At 39.8% G+C, this 14,899-nt stretch overlaps 1 protein-coding gene across 1 annotated transcript in view; it reads left to right on the forward strand.

Annotated features, from left to right (window-relative positions):
- Positions 1-14,899, forward strand: part of ADAM23 (ADAM metallopeptidase domain 23) — a 171,887-nt gene that overhangs the window by 141,444 nt on the left and 15,544 nt on the right. The window contains exon 24 of the mRNA XM_065413052.1: positions 4,601-4,712. Within this exon, the coding sequence (XP_065269124.1) occupies positions 4,601-4,712 (112 nt within the window). The remainder of the gene's footprint in view (positions 1-4,600; positions 4,713-14,899) is intronic.

Consider the following 14,899-nt stretch of genomic DNA (forward strand, 5'->3'; position numbering starts at 1 on the left):
TCCAGTACTATAAAAACCTCCCTAATGTTTCACCACACATTTCAAACCTCTGAATAATTTCAGTTTGCCACAGAATCCAGTATTAAAGCTGCAGAAATTCAGGGTTCTTGCCCTAAAACTGAGAACCAGTATGGCATAGCCAGTGTTCTGGGCTGCTTGAAGAGACTGTGAAAGCCCTACTGTACCATCTGGATGCGAGGTCTTTAGAATGGTGGAAGCAGAAATAAGTGGGACAAGGGCATGGGACCTGCGTAGGATTGGAGCAGATCGGAAAGCACCAGCAAAAGGGAATAGAAATAGACATTCAGTGGTGCTCCAGAAAGGCTACTGGAGAAAAGTAGACCACACTGAGCAAGTTCATCTTTCAGGATGGATCATGTTTCACTTTGAATGTATGGGGAAACAAATGAGCAGTATTCAGGATTGTGTCATGATCTGAAGCCTGGTTAACTCCTTTTGGTAAGGTGTCTATACCTCCTTGAAATTGGATTAAGATCCATTGGTGCAAATAACTTTGCTTGTCTATGTCAGGGATTGCACCTGTGCAGCAACACTCATAGCTTGCCACCGCAGGCAATAGCCAAGGAAAATCTCCCATGTAGACAAGACCTGAAAATGGCACCTTCTTACTTGTGCTTCTTGTGTGCATTCACTCATACTTGCTGATTTTGTGTTCAAATATTAAACTACTGGTCCTCACCTCCTTTAGCAACACTATTTTCTTTATTCTCCACAGATTCTTTTTACATGCAGTATACTTCCTCTGAACATAAACCTATATCCCTCTGTTCCAGTTTATTAACCTTAATTTGATAGAATTTAATAGGATACCTCTTATCGCCTCAGACTCTCCCAGATAAATAATCCCAATATTGTGTCATATGTGAGCCTTCCAGTTCCATTTATTGTCTCCATTGCATCGTGCTGGTCAGGAAGCTCCAAAGGTAGTAACCAGCGCTCGATACATTAACAACTCATTTTCCTAGGGCTGTTAATATGTACTCTTAATACAGAACATCAGGCTATTTAATCCTCTTAGCCTTCCTCGCTGCTACATTGTACTCTGGACTGAAAATATGAATGTTGGCCCTCTGCATATGCAGATTGTCTTATTCTGCCTAATTAAAGAAGTCATTACTGTTTAAACCGGGGTTCCCGAACTTCTTTCTTGGAGGTCCATCTGTGCTGCTGCAGTAGGCACTGCAGCCCATTAACACTTCTTGAGGGAAATTGTTAATTTTAATTACATACACTAGAACTGTAAATACAGTGCACATGTTTTCTTTTCATTTTAATGTAAACAGTTGTAATGATAGAAATTCCTAGCAATATGCACTCAGAGAAATGCATCAAGATCTTTGAAACCAAACACTTTTAAGAAAATGACACTTTTTAAAAAAAATGTTGAGTGAAATGTGGTGTTCAAACAAGGAAAACACAATGTATAAATGTACAGCGTATAAAACTGAATAAGCAACACAACAATGTTAACAAAATTGTTAACGTGTTATTTGTTGATTTTAAAACAAAATAGTTGACCAACTTTAAACACTGTGTTTTCAAATTTTTTTGTATATCATCTGAATTTCTGTGCTGTGTAAGTAAAGACCCCCCTATTCTCAACTAATTAGAAAAGAATCAAATATTGTAATTAAAAATATAAAATAACAGTTTATAATATAACACACTGAGGCAATGGGTACTCATTCAATCCAGTAAAGGAGAATCCAAACTTCAAGAACGTGTCATCATATCTTCTTACCACTTTCTTTCTTTATTTTTTTTTTTTTTGGCTGGCTCGTTTTGTGTAGATGTAGATGGTCTGGGACGCTCATTATCTTCTCCGCCAGTGCACCCTCTGGTTTTCAAAAAATAAAATCGATCCATGTCAGATTAAAATACTGCTTGCCATTTTTTATAGTTGTAAATGGCAGTGTTTGTACATTGCTAGGTTACCTTGCAGCAAAACACACCATTGTATGCGCGAGAATTAAACTTGCATACAGTACTGCAGCTTATTTTTTTTAAATAATTTTTTTCTATACTCTGTCCAACATGTACAGCTCAAAACATTACATTGATATAGTTTTTACTTAGATTACACGAGTCACTTGGAGTTAAAGATGTACTAAGACTGAGCTTGACAGGAGAATGCAGTCATGCTGGTAGACCACCCAGCACTGTGTCAAGGTGGGCTGAGGCCACATTTTGGAACCCCTGGTTTAAACTATACTTAGTTTTGACACTATTTCCACCCTAGCACATCAGTTTACACTGAGGGATGTTATGCTTCATAGTCCACCTCTGAGTCTATTTGACTAAGTTATCAAGTGTCTTAACTACTGATCAAACACTTTGTTTTTCTGGCTAGTTGTGCTTCCCCCACTCCCACCTTTTCTTTCTTTTTTTTTTTTTAAACGCAGAGCAGGGTCAACAAGGGATAAGATAGACTGCTATAATTTCTACAGATATGTGCCGTAGAGGACTAGACTCTATATTAGGAAATTGTTTTCTTATTATGGGGAAGATTCATATGGGAAGAGAATCCGTAAAGGGAGGCAGACTGAAAGGAGGGTGAATTGGGTTCAGAATGAAGGAGAAAGAGAGAGAGGCACAGAGAACGCGGGCAATATAGGAGTTAAGAAAGGGATCCAGACATTCTCTTGACGACTTTGAATTTTTTTCCACATTCCTATTGTGCCTTTGCTAATTCGAATTTTCGGTTCAACAAACCTTTCTTACAAGTAAGATTAAAGTTATCTTTATCCTTCTTGATAAGCTTCTTTAGTGAACATTAGAGGATGCAGAATGAGATAAAGGTATAAACAAAAATTACATGGCTTATTTACTTTTGATTATCAGCATTGTACCGTCTGTCAACTTGGTTAAGCATTATCTATAGACTATGTAATCTATAGTTTTTATACATTATGTACCAGTTGATTAGGTACCTCTATTGATGACTAACTGCCCTTCTAATCTTGATCAAAATTTCATTCTTTCTATCTTTATCTGCTTTTCCACCACACCTTCCTTCAGTCACTTTCCTCAGCAACTTACTCCATCTCTAATTTCTTTTTACCATCGTCCATTTACAGCCATCATCCACTATTGATTAGTATTTTAAATGTTATGGGTTTGGTAGGAGTTCATGTTTATTACAAGTGTAATGTAATTTTTGGTGGGTTTAAGCACACATTTTCACAGAGGTATCCTTCTAAGTGCAGTCTTAAAATGAAGCCCTGGCCTATTCTGCTGGAGGATAGACTGACACCACCAACCTGGAAGAATGAAGAAGAAACTGTCAGTTGAAACTCAGAATTCCCCCTCTCTCTTACATTGGAACAAGCTGCCTAAGGAAGTATGAGGCCCAAAGTTTGAAAGTGGTTCTGATTACAATGATCAGTTTGGAAATGGATACATATAACAAGTAACTTAATTTGTGTCCCCCTTTCACAGCTTCATGAAAAGAGCAAATTAATAAGGGCTAGACTGTGGCTTCACCAAATGCCTCATCCACTCAGACCCAAGTTCTCAGTTGCCCATGAATAAAAACAAGGGTTCTTAGAGCTCCCGATACCCCTGCACTGACGAGAGTCCACGGGACAGTTGAGCTCTAATGGAGTCTTCTACTCTTGCCATGCTATCTTCTGAGTGTATCTACCTGGGAAATTAAATAAAACTAAGAACTTGATATACCTGTGTCTTGGGGTTTACAGCTCACCACTGTGGCGCCTCCTTGTGGCCGTATCTCGGGATTACCTCTTGGCCAGTCTGATGCCTCCTCCTTTGGTTGCTCACCCTGTGTCCCTCCATCTTTCCTCTTGACTTGATTGCTCCCCCTTTGTAACTCAGGGTGCTCCCTCTTCATGGCTTGTCCTTCTGGCCAAGTCACTATAGTTTTTCCCTTCCAGGGTATCAAAGGATCTCTGTATGAACTCTCTCAAGCAGTCCTCCAATTCACTGCCCAGACTGTGCCACTTCCCTACTGGCTGAGAGGGGAACCCAGGCCTGCCCAGTACTCCAGGTTCCAAGGACCTTCGAATCAGCAGTGAAGGTCTGAACCATCCCAAACCTTGTAACCATTTTCCCTGAACCTTTTCCTACTTTACCTCTTTCAGGCTTCCTTCTCCTACACCTCTCTGGGTATGCCCTTTTCTCAGGGCCTGGATCCCCAGGGCTGCTTCTCTCCTGGGTTTTTCCCCTTCTCCTTTTTAAGCCCAAAGACCAACTGGAGGCTTGCACATGGCAGACCCCTTCTGCCCTCAATGCGTGGCCTTATACCAGCCCCATCTGCTGCTGCTCCTCAGCTTTGCTTGCTCATCAAGCCTAACTCTCCCTACATGTGACCGATCAGTTACTTAACACCTTCTGAGCCACATCCATGTTTTCCGGGCTAGTATGGGGTGAACATTCCATCCTAACCTGTTAGGTACTGGATACGGTTATTGATTTCTTGAACATTCTAAACAATCATTCTTGTTATGGTATGTGTTTTGGTAAATTTTATCCTGTGTATCTTGTAACTTATTTCTACCATATGCTGAATAACCTTAATCAAAAGTGTTTCAAAAACAGTTATTTTCATTTTCTTTTCTAGGTGTGTAGTAATGAAGCCACTTGCATTTGTAATTTCTCCTGGGCAGGGACAGACTGCAGTATTGATGACCCTATCAGGGATACTCCCAACAAGAAGGATGAAGGACCTAAGGGTTTGTGTGATTTCAGTTGCAATATTTAGTACACGTTTAGATTAGTCTTCTCTATTAGCACCAGTAGAATTAACATGTGGAAAAGGAAGGTATAACCCTATCATTCAGAATCAAACCCTTGAGAATATTAAAACTATGCCTCTCCGAGAAGATATATGCATGTTAGTTTGAAGACTGTTTGTGAATATACTTTGACTTTTATAATTCCAGATCCCATTTCTAGAAAGATATGAACCCAGACATTTCGGTTCATCCCAATTTTCCCCCTTTATTCTGTCCTTTAATAGCCATCTTCATAATTAAAACCTACATTTACTAGACTTCTACATTTATGGCCATATGGTGAGTTTATTATTTATCCTTTAGTAGAGATTTTCCAGTTGCTGATGTTCCTTGACTGTTCCAAGCTGTTCCTGAGAGCTAGGACATAATGAAGGGGGAAATGAAGCCTCCCTTGTACAAAAATTTCTTTTACAGTTATCTTGACTGTAAAGGGGGCTTCATCTCATTGTGGACCTGGAAGAGTGCTTAGAAAGCTTGGCCTCCTAAGCATCAGATTTCAGTGGGAAAGAAAATAAAATATGTTAGGAACTGTTATTTTCTCATACTATTATTACTGTCTTCTGCTTTTGCATGTTTAATAGATGCCTCATTGACTGTATAAGAAGTAGAAAAACCTAGAGGAACTATTAGGGAAATACTCTTCAGAAATACTTTTCACATGGAAAGGTATGCACTTGAAATTGTGGCTCCCCACCTCCTCCAAAACCCAAATCACTACATTGGCAAGAAATACAGCAAAATTGTACAGTCCATTCAATATCTTTACTGTCTGTGGAAAACCAAAGAGGAATGGGTATTCTCTTTCTTAGGGAACCTTTAGAGGTGCATCCTTCCCCACCACCAACCACCATAGGGCTGTCCAGTTTCTACCTCACCTAGCATAGCTCCCTGCCCTCTCTGCTCCCCTAGAGCCTTCCTGACTCTGTGAAGAGCCATCTGCAAGGACTTAGTAAGGGGAGTCTTCCTTTCTGTGCAGAAGGGTGAGATGCAGCTCCTGTTGTAGCGTTTAAGAGTACTGTAATACTTGTCTTGCAGATGCATTAGATAAGAAATAATAAAAAGAAGCCCTTGTTTAATTTATAAGCAAGTCTACTAAAGACAAGTCGAGAAGTTCATCTGGTCACCTAGATCAAATTCCTATACTTCAAACTTTATTTTTTACTTTCAAAATGGAAAAGCCATTCTAGAAATTGACATGCCAACTCTGAGACATTCTGGGAAAATATCTTTGTGGATAGATACCACCAATGATATTGATGAATAAGATTGTATCAGCAAATACGGACAAATAGATTACTATAATGCAATACGATGGCTATATTGAAAAAATAAACTTGATATATTTTGTTTTCTTTTTAGTTTATTTTGATACAAGAATGGATCATAAGGAGAATTGACACTTTTTTAAAAATTTGTGGCAATATTAGTTTATTGGAAGTTGAATCCCCAAGAGACTTATGACAGGGAATCGGACGTTGACTACTTTCTCCAGTTTATTTTGGTGTGTTAATAGAGAAATCCAATTGGGAAAAGGTGTCAGAAAGTATAAAGAAATAGTTTTCTGCAATGATATAAAACTCTAAAGTACTTGAGCACTTCCTATTAAGATTTTCTTTTTATTACTAAAATTACATAACTCACATGTCAGCATACAAACAACAGACATGAACTAAAATACTTTCTATATTTCTTTAGCACAAAATGTGAGTTCCATAACATTGCAGAAGCAGGAAACTCAATTTTCTCAAGATTCAGATAACACAGATTCAATTGTGAGAACATCACAGCTAGATTAACTCCAGTGTCACAAAATGTCATCTAGTATGACCACAGGTTTAAAAAACATGCTAGGATTATTGCACTCTGACTCACAAAATCAATGCAGGGAAAAATACATGAAATAAGAGCCTTTACAAATCTGATGATAGACAGCTCCGTGGAATTCATCTCAAACCTTCCATTTTTACTTTTTTGGTTGCAAATACCACACTTCAATATATCAGTGCTGTTGGAGGTTAACTTCTCTTAGAGTGGGATGTAGTGATCTCTCTTGCCCATTTCTCTTGTCCTTCAAATGTAACTTACGGTACTTCCAGAAGGCACAGAAGTCTGGAAAAACAGCTCCAAAGTATTATATTAATTTTTCTACAATGTAAGAAGGCATGGGTTCACTTAATTTGGAATTTATCCAAGGAGTTAGAGGTATTGGTTCCTCCAAATTCTGACATCTGACAGTTCAAGAATTTTTTTTTAAAAAAAGTTAAGTCTAAAAATCTTCTACAGCTTCAATATCTTAAAAAAAATGTTAACAGCACCTTTCCACCTACTCCCTGGCTTACACCATTTATGGACAAAGAGATTGACCGCTTTCTTAGTGCTTGTCTACACGAACAATTAGACCGTGGCAAGCTGGGGGTATGAATCTGCCCCACACTACCCTGCCATGGTCTAACTGCCCGTGTGCACACATCCTGCTGAGACACATTAACAGTTCGTTAATGCACTTTGAGCAGTCTAGAGCAGCATAGAGTCACACTCCAGCTTACCATGGTCTAATTCTTCAGGTAGACAAGCTCTCAGGAGTATATTCTTATGATGATGAAGGCAGTTATATGTGTAATGTCCTTTCCATTCAAATGAGAATATTCCTTTGGAATAGATACCCTCTTAGTTAAGGGAAAAACAAAACGTAGATTAATTTGAATGCTCATACTGGTTTATATTGACAAGGACTACACTGAAGGAAGAGTTGCAGTAACAGTCAGTCGTTCTCTTTCTCCAATTTTGTTAAATTCTTCAGTGTTAATTTTTTCTGACTTCAGTTTTCTACCATGTTCTCTAGTGCTGAAGCATACCCTTAAGTAGCATAAGAGCAGATAATTCTTTGGGGGAAGGTTACCAACACTTTCTTCTGAGATGTGAAAATTCATATAATTAACAGTTTTTCACACCATAAATCCCTACATTTTTCTTATTCTGATTGGTATGATGTATAGCTAACATATTGCTTGCTTTTTCTTTATTCTGTTATGATAATTGATGATTGATTGCTGCTCCTGTTGCACTTCTGTTTTTCTTTTCAGACCTTTACATCATCTATCAGTTGCTTTTTCCTCTTTACTATATTTAAGGATTTTAAAAAATCAGTGGTCATTTATTATTTTGGAATTAATTCATATTGATTTTATGAGCTAGTCTAAACTCAGAAACCTACTGTATCCTGTAGTGGCAGACCAAGAATATAGTATTGCAGGATGGTAGCAATTTTTGGAAGTGAAGGAAACTTGGAGCTACTTACAATAGTGGATCCTATTCTTGAAGTCAGTGGGACTCTTGCACACACAGGTGTCTTCCTGTGCAGATTCATTTGCAGGATTGGACTTTGGCTTGATTTAACTGTATTATACTTGAACCATAACTTTAAGTATATGAAATAGGCTGAAGTGTGAGACTGTATTATTATCTCTGATCATTAAAGCTAGAATAATAGGTAATCATTAGATTCCCAGAGACTCATGCCTGTGTGAGTTCAGTGAGTCAGCTACAGTCTACTACTATTGAATTTAATCTTTTAGAATATGGGAAGTATACAGGCAATGTTTCTTCTCTCAGAGGAGAGTTCTTCTCTGTGTCTGAAAAATAAATCCCTGTGTAGTAAGAGAGCATCAGTAAGTAGAAAATACTGAAATCCCAAATCATTGCCTAAAAAGCACTTTTTATTATAAATGATTCCTCTTATAACTGCTGTTACATGTGTCTAAAATATATCATTTTAAATTCATCCCTCTCACCAAAAAAAATAAATAAATCAGTCCAGCTTAGGAAAGCTTTGCTGTTTAAGTAATACAGATACTCTCATCCATTAATAATATATCTGTTTGGAAAAAAAATATCCCTCCACAAAAAATTTCAAAACAAAACAGTTTTCATTTGGATTTGACTTACAATTTCATTTTCAATTCAGTTTAAAAATTGATTTTTGTTTTTCCCCCCGTCTCCTCTTTTTCCCATTGACTACAATAGAATAAATGACTTGTAGGGGCTTTGTTTGTCTGTTTTCCCCCCTACTTTGTTTTCCTTTTCCACTCTATAAATTTATAAACTTCTCCAACTTCTAAAAAATAAGAGTGGCAAAAGGAAAAATGGAACACTGTAACTTTGAAGAAATTTTGAAAAGTTAGAGTTAATTTTATTTTCCTTTTGCTGCTCTGTAACTTTTCAGAACATCTCCAATTTTGGAAAAGTTATAGAGTGGATAAAAGGAAAAAAGCGGTGATGGTAGGGGAACCAACAAAACGTTGGATGAGGTACTAGCCTGAAACCCAAGAGACCCGGGTTCAGTTCTCTTCTCTGCCACAGATTTCCTGTATGGTGTTGGTCAGATTACTTAATCTCTCTGTGCCTCCATTTCCTTTCTGTAAAATGGAGATAACTCTTCCCTACCTCACAGATAAATACATTAAAGATTGTAAGGCAATCAGATACTGTGGTAGTAGGAGAGTCATAGATAGTTTAGGGGACCTTAGAGAAAGAGAGACAAAACCCCATTATATTGGAATGACCAAGGCCTCCTGCAGTAAAACCCACAGGAGAGAGACAGAAGGCCCAGGAAACTCCTCAAAATTCACCTCACAAATTTTATCTTGAATTCTTCCATCAAGGAGAGGGGTTTGTGGGTGGGCTGCATAAGAAGCAGAAGATATGGCCTCCAAGCACCTCGGCTCCTGGGGAGCCATAGGGAAAGGAGAATGAAACGTTAGTCTGTGCCAGCCTATGTGGTGATGGCTAGTTCTTTGCCATGTAAATATTTTATGAGAAGAGTGCAGGTACAGAATGAGAGCTAATGTTTGGAGCAGCATTAATCCCTGCCCAAATATCTACCAGGCTCAGAGAAGAGCAAAACCATGGAGTGGGGTGCACTGTTCCCTCCATCCCCACTCCTAGGACTCCAATACTATTAATTTGGAGTGCAGGGCTTACACAAAATTGGAAAATCCTCAGGGAGACAAGCCAGCACCAAGCCAAGAAGCTCTAGGTATGATAATATCATATACTTTTGAGTTCTGTCATCCCTGCTGTGAGAAATACCAGCACCAAATAAATAAGCCCCCCTCCACTGCCCCAAATTTCTCATTTACATTTATGGTTACCCAAAGGAATCAAGGTTAAAAAATTTATACTAGGTGCATTATATCTCAGTTGTGTAAGTTTGCTTTGGACTGAAATTTGGCAAGTATATTCTTGGCCTTGGAGCCAATGTTGTTAATTTTTTTTCCAGAATAGTTACATATTAACTTTTAAAAACAGCAGAAGTTGGCTTGCCTTAGAAGAATTTTCTCTGCTTGAATAAATTAAAAAATAGCTTGTTCTTTAGAAGAAATGATTTTGGTAAACAATTAATCCAGAATCAAGAGGTCTACTTATAGAGTAAGGTCTTGCTCAGTATGAGTACGGATGGAAGAATCAGGCTTACGTGTTTTTCTGCAGGAAAAAAACTCTGCCAAGATATCCTAATTCCTTTGAAGTAGTTAGGTTTTTACTTTGCATTCCAATACGCATTTTGGAAAAAAAATGTGTAATTCAGTGTTATTTTGATCAGTTGGGTAAAACTGTCCCATTCAAGAATTCTTTTGAATACTCTGACGTGTTATTTCTCTCTTCAGCCTTTTTTTGGCGGGTGCAGGGTGTGAGTGTGATGGGGGAGAGAGAGCACGAAATTCAAACCTAACTGTGCTAAGAATTAAACCTTTAGAGCAGGGGTTGGCAAAATATTGACCCACGGGCCAGATCCCACCCATCTAACATTTCTGTCCAGCCCGCCATGACTAACATTTCTGTCCGGCCTCCTCTGCCCCCTCGCGATCTCTGAGTCCGGGCCGCTAAAAGTCCCGCGGCGCAGCAGGATGCTCAGGCAGGCTGCCTGCCTGCTGTGGCCCCACACTGCTCCCGGAAGCAGACTGCTGCTGCTGGCACGTCTCTGCATGCCCCTCGCGGGGTTGGGGGAGAGGTGGCTCTGCCCCTGCCCCCAGCACTGTCCTCACAGCTCCCATTGGCCAGAAACTGGCCAATGGGAGCTGCAGGAGCGGTGCTTGCAGGTGCAGGCAGCACATGGAGACCCGCTGCCCCACTCTCCCCAAGGGGCATGCAGAGATGTGTGTGAGACGTGCAGGAACAGCGTGAGGCTATGGCAGGCAGGCAGCCTGCCTGAGCCCTGCTGTGCTGCCGGCCGGGAGCCACCTGAGGTAAGCGCCTCCCAGCCAGAGCCTGCACCTTGCACCCTCTCCCACACTCCAATCCCCTGCCCCAGCCCATAGCCCCCTCCTGCACCCAAACTCCCTCCCAGACCCCTCACCACCTCCTGCACCCCAATCCCCTACCCCAGCCCGGAGCCCCCTCCTGCACCCAAACTCCCTCCCAGAGCCCACACCCCTCACCCTCTCCTGCATCCCAACACTCTGCACCAGCCCAGAGCTCCCTCCTGCACCCAAATTCCCTCCCAGACCCTGCACCTCCTCCATTAATATAGTAGAAATGTATGTCCCGTGACGACTTACCAAAATTCGTGGAGTGGCCCCCCTGCCCACCCCTGATTTAGAGGGACTCTATAAACATGATTCTCCACTGCCTTTCCCTCTGTGTAATCCTTTACACCTATTTTAAATGGGAATAAAACACTACCATACAGATTTGGTGATATTTTACACCTCATTTGCAGTCACTTTGCACTGGTTTAAATGACTCTACAGAGGACAAGGCAGTGGAAAATCTGGCCTATTGTATCTACAGCAGTGCTTTTAACCATTTTTTCATTTGTTGGCCCTTAAAAAATTTCGAATGAAGGTGTGGACACCTTTGGACATCTTAAGACGTAAGTCTGCGGACCCCTGGGGTCCGCAGACCACAGGCTGAAAACCACTGAAAAAGAGTTCATTGCAGTTAGTAGGTGTTTAAATTTTTGGGGGAGTACTTCAGTCTTTTGTAAGCAACTCTATACAGTGTAATAAGTTAACAATTATCATCTTTAACTGTTTAGTTTAATGACCTGGATACAGTATGTTTCTGGTGATAGATGAAAGTTTTCTTATTGGTGATCAAATTGTATCTGTTTACATTTTAAATAAATTGTAGGTTTATATTACATAAGCTGAGGATATTCTATTTTAAATAAAAATTTGATGTAATCACAGGTTATAAAACCTTACTTAGTTTCAAAATTTACAGTAAAACTTATTAAAGTAATGTTTGTAAGCATTCAAATAAAGCCAAATATAGCCTCAACTATTTCCATATATTAAAAGTTATAGTATTTGTTTAGAGAGATTTATTGGGAGGTTTGAACTGTTTCACAATCAATGGATTACAAAGTAAAATATCCCTCTGAGGTGCTATTTTATTTTTCATTTCAGACATATACAGTATGTGATCATTTCCTTAAAAATCTTCCCTTTTCCCTCCGCACAGTGAGCATGGCCACTAACAGGCTAATAGGTGCAGTGGCAGGGACCGTTCTGGCTCTGGGGGTGATTTTTGGAGGCACAGGGTGGGGAATAGAGTAAGCATTTTTCTTAGTTTAAGAATTTTATGTTTGGTGCCTAGTGTGTGAGGTACGCACCTGAGCCCTCTGTGTACTATCCCATTAGCTTTGTGTCATGTGGTGACCGTATTCGTCATGTGATTTGAACGTGTCCGTGTCATGTGATTTGCTCATGCAGTGTTGAACCCTCTCCTGTCTGGGACAATGTGGGGCATAAAACAATAAGTTTGTGAATTTTTACATCATCACAATTAATACAATTAAATGTCTAAATGTTTCATTGCTCCAAATTATAAAAAGAATGAAAAAATAGTAATTTGAAGATTGTGATTATCTATTTTTGCAAAATGTAATCTAACAGAACAAGATGGACCATTTGATATAATTCACTTTTTTTTTTATTTCAATGAATGGGGCATTCATTCTAACAGTGGGTCATAAAATTCAGTTAAGAAAAAGAAAAAAACTCAGTTGAAATTATTGTGTATATATAGATAGCTTTCCAACAAAGTTTTTGAATGTTCTGTTGGTAGGATTTTCAGTTACCTCAAGGCAGTACATTATATAAAGTTTGAGCAACAAATACTGTATTGTCTTTTATGATTTTGGGAAGTTGAAATCTGAGGTATCAGCACATTAATTACCTCTAAGTTTTAACAATGGGGTATTTACACAATGTATATGGTTATGATAATCCTGGAGTAAATTCCTTTAATTCTGCATTCATGGAATACACTGCAAACCATGGAATAAACTGCCATTATTTTGGTCTTTTGACCTTTTTCATATGCATTCTGCCCACTAATTTAACTCCACACAGACTTCATCTAAGATTTCAATCCCATCAAAGTGTTTCCCCTACAGGAATAGTGTGTGTTATGTAATTACAGACTGTATCAGAATGAATACATACAAGAAAAGTGAATTAAGTTTGCCCGGCAACCTGAATTCTGGCATTTCTTAACTTCTGAGTGCTTGACTCTGCAACCTTAACATTTTTTTAACATAGTTTTTTGTTTAACAATTTTATAAAACAAACTGTATTATGTGGAATCATATTGATCACCAGTTAGTGTCCTCAGCAAGATCTGGTTTATTAGATCCACAATACTGATGTCTGTCACTTGAGCTAATAGAAGTAGAAGGTTGTTATCCCCTATCTGGACCACCCACTAGAGTGGGATGAGACACACATTTTGCCAGTGGGTTTCACTGCTATTTACTGACAGCAAAAGACTGTAGAGATGCAGGAATCCAGGGTTCAATTCCAGACTCTGAAGGTGCATGAGCTTTTATGATTACAAACCATTCTGCCCTTGCATCCCCAGCCTCTCTCAGACATCTCTGCTCCTATCCACCCCTACATCCCAGCTCCTGCCCCACTTCCACTCTGCTTCTAATCAAACCCTGTTCCTGCTTCCCATCTCTCTGCTCAAGCCCCAGCTCCTCCCAACCTCTGCTCCAGCCCACAACCACTCACCCTGGCTCCTTCTCCTTCTCCTCTGCTCCCAACCTCACCCTCTGCCCTTGTCAATCCTCCTTCCAGTCTCTCTCTTCCTATCCATCCCTCCTTTCTTGGCTCCCCACATCCCCATTCCTTCCCACTATCTGGTTCATGCAGCACCCTCTGCTTTTGCAGCAGACAGCTTAGCTTCCTCCTCTTGTTGTGTAGGCACCAGGAAAAGAAGCATTGAAAGCACAAGAGAGATGGTTTTCCTGCTCCCTGTTCCTCTGCCTAGTGCCACAGTGGCCCCTGGCTGCTCACAGCAACAATTGCAGGGAAAGTCCAGCTGAGCCCCTGAAGTCCAGGGCTTGAACATGCAGAATTTAGCTGCCAAACTTTCAACAATTCTCTTCAGAGCATGTGCAAACTGATATTTTTCAGAGGCACATCTCTGACACCAGGGAAATTCCACTGCCAAATATGAAGCCGCCCTCCAACTACGGAGGTGCTAGAGCTTTTCAATTAAATGATTGTAAAAAAATTTTTAACGTGAACACAACATAGTATTTTCCCATAATCTCATTCTCAGAAATAACAGAACTGTTTTATCTGAAACTTTCCAAAAAAATTCAGCGTGAGAGAGGCATTGAAAATTTTAGCATGAACATTTACATTTTAGCATAAACATTTACATTTGCTTACAATTATAAGCAACTGAAAACAGGATCTTATAATGAAAAATTTCAGGCAACCTTAACTAAAGGCAGCACTACCAACTCTGCCTATAATAGAATCATAGAAAATTAGGATTGGAAGAGACCTCAGGAGGTCATCTAGTCCAACCTCCTGCTCAAAGCAGGAGCAACCTCCAACTAAATCCTCCCAGCCAGGGCTTTGTCCTAATATCCACCTTAGACCTCCCCCACTGCAACTTGAGACCATTGCTCCTTGTTCTGTCATCTGCCACCATTGAGAACAGCCTAGCTCCATCCTCTTTGGAACCCCCCTTCAGATAGTTGAAGGCTGCTATCAAATCCCCCCTCACTCTTCTCTTCTGCAGACTAAATAAGACCAGTTCCCTCATCCTCTTCTCATAAGTCATGTGCCCCAGCCCCCTGGTCATTTTTGCTGCTCTCCTCTGGACTC

The sequence above is a fragment of the Emys orbicularis genome, chromosome 11 (genome assembly GCF_028017835.1).
Source record: "Emys orbicularis isolate rEmyOrb1 chromosome 11, rEmyOrb1.hap1, whole genome shotgun sequence".
NCBI classification, from domain to species: Eukaryota; Metazoa; Chordata; order Testudines; family Emydidae; genus Emys; species Emys orbicularis.